This window comes from Etheostoma cragini, unplaced genomic scaffold, assembly GCF_013103735.1.
Source record: "Etheostoma cragini isolate CJK2018 unplaced genomic scaffold, CSU_Ecrag_1.0 ScbMSFa_1540, whole genome shotgun sequence".
Classification (NCBI taxonomy): Eukaryota; Metazoa; Chordata; class Actinopteri; order Perciformes; family Percidae; genus Etheostoma; species Etheostoma cragini.
Window position 1 is genome coordinate 1 of NW_023265606.1, and position 1,920 is coordinate 1,920.

Below are 1,920 nucleotides of genomic sequence, written 5' to 3' on the forward strand. Positions count from 1 at the left end.
CTCACTATCTGCTAGCTGCCTGTCCCCTGAACACACTGTAAAAAACATCTCCTCACTATCTGCTAGCTGCCTGTCTCCAGAACACACTGTAAAAAACATCTCACTATCTGCTAGCTGCCTGTCTCCAGAACACACTGTAAAAAACATCTCCACACTTTTATGGCATTTTAAAAAAAAAAGGGACCAAAGTGACTCTAGGAAGAAATGACAAAAAGAGACATAAAAGGGCTGAAAAAACTTTAAAGAAGAAAAAACATTGATGAAAAGTGGATGTTTGATGGGAAGACAACACGGGGGTTAACCGTCATGTTGTCCTTGGGTCTAATTGGCCCGTTTTCAGTTGAAAAAAAAAGAAAATTTGTGACAATAAATGGGCCGTCGAAATAAGCTCTGAAAATCTGAATGAACATTAAAATCTAATTAATTAATATCCAAAAACTTTGAACATTGAAAAAGTGACAAAAATGTTGAAAAAGTCATGTTTTTTTTTTTGTCATCGACGGGAAGACTAAAGGGTTAAATGTTCTTTTATTTTGTATTTTTGGGCTTTTATTTTTTCCAGGGGTGGTATGAGAAAGGTCTTAAAAAGTCTTCTTCTTCTTCTCCCGTTTCTGTTGGTTTGTGTCGATAAAGTTTTTTGTTTTTTTTCCTCCCTCCAGATGAAGAACGCAGACTATTTCTCCAACTACGTGACGGAGGACTTCACCACATACATCAACAGGAAGAGGAAAAACAACTGCCATGGCAACCACATCGAGATGCAGGCGATGGCCGAGATGTACAACAGACCGGTGGAGGTGTACCAGTACAGCACAGGTAGATCCAGATCACCTGCCGGCAACAGCCAATCACAGCGTTCCTCCATTACATAGTGTAGGATGTCACCTGTCGGCAACAGCCAATCACAGCGTTCCTCCATTACATAGTGTAGGATGTCACCTGCCGGCAACAGCCAATCACAGCGTTCCTCCATTACTCACAATAGGATGTCACCTGTCGGCAACAGCCAATCACAGCGTTCCTCCATTACTTACTAAAGGATGTCACCTGTCGGCAACAGCCAATCACAGCGTTCCTCCATTACTTACTAAAGGATGTCACCTGTTTCAACAGCCAATCACAGCGTTCCTCCATTACTTACTAAAGGATGTCACCTGTTTCAACAGCCAATCACAGCGTTCCTCCATTATTTTGCATAGGATGTCACCTGTCAGCAACAGCCAATCACAGCGTTCCTCCATTACTTAATAAAGGATCTCACCTGTTTCAACAGCCAATAGAGAAGTCAGCTACAAACTGTATAATTAAAATGATCCAGAATCCATTTTATTTGTTACCAGATGTCAGCTGGTGGAAACCGCCGAGTTTTAGACGGAGGTGTCAAATAGGGCATTTTATTTATTTATTTATTTATTTTTTAAACATTGACAACAAAACATTACCTCACGGTCGCAGGTCAACGTTCTCCATTCCCAACATTCCCATTTTCTAAATGACATAAGAACACATTAGAACCAAAACAAGGGGGGCATTACTATTAATACACATCTCTAATAATACTGGAAAATTTTGGGAAAAATTGAGAAAAAAGTTTTTAAAAAATGTTCTAACCGAAAATCAACGTCCTTTCCTTATTTCTTGTGATAAACATGTATTCCTGACTCAGCACATTATTTTGGATCTGACCACTTCTTCCAAGATTATGATGATTATGATGATCACATGGTTGATTTTTTACATGAATTATAACGTTATGACAACAAACGAACCAGAGCAAATTCAGATTGTTGTTGACAGATGTTGTCTAACAGCGCGTCAATCACTGCTCAGGGACACACTTACATTCTCCCTTGTGTGTGTGTGTGTGTGTGTGTGTGTGTGTGTGTGTGTGTGTGTGTGTGTGTGTGTGTGTGTGTGTGT

At 39.9% G+C, this 1,920-nt stretch overlaps 1 protein-coding gene across 1 annotated transcript in view; it reads left to right on the forward strand.

Moving 5' to 3' along the window:
* Positions 1-635: 635 nt before the first annotated feature.
* The window catches only part of LOC117940037 (OTU domain-containing protein 5-like), a gene marked incomplete at its 3' end in the record, with an annotated part of 1,714 nt that continues 429 nt past the window's right edge, over positions 636-1,920 (forward strand). Inside the window, exon 1 of the mRNA XM_034865434.1 lies at positions 636-816. Within this exon, the coding sequence (XP_034721325.1) occupies positions 660-816 (157 nt within the window). The remainder of the gene's footprint in view (positions 817-1,920) is intronic.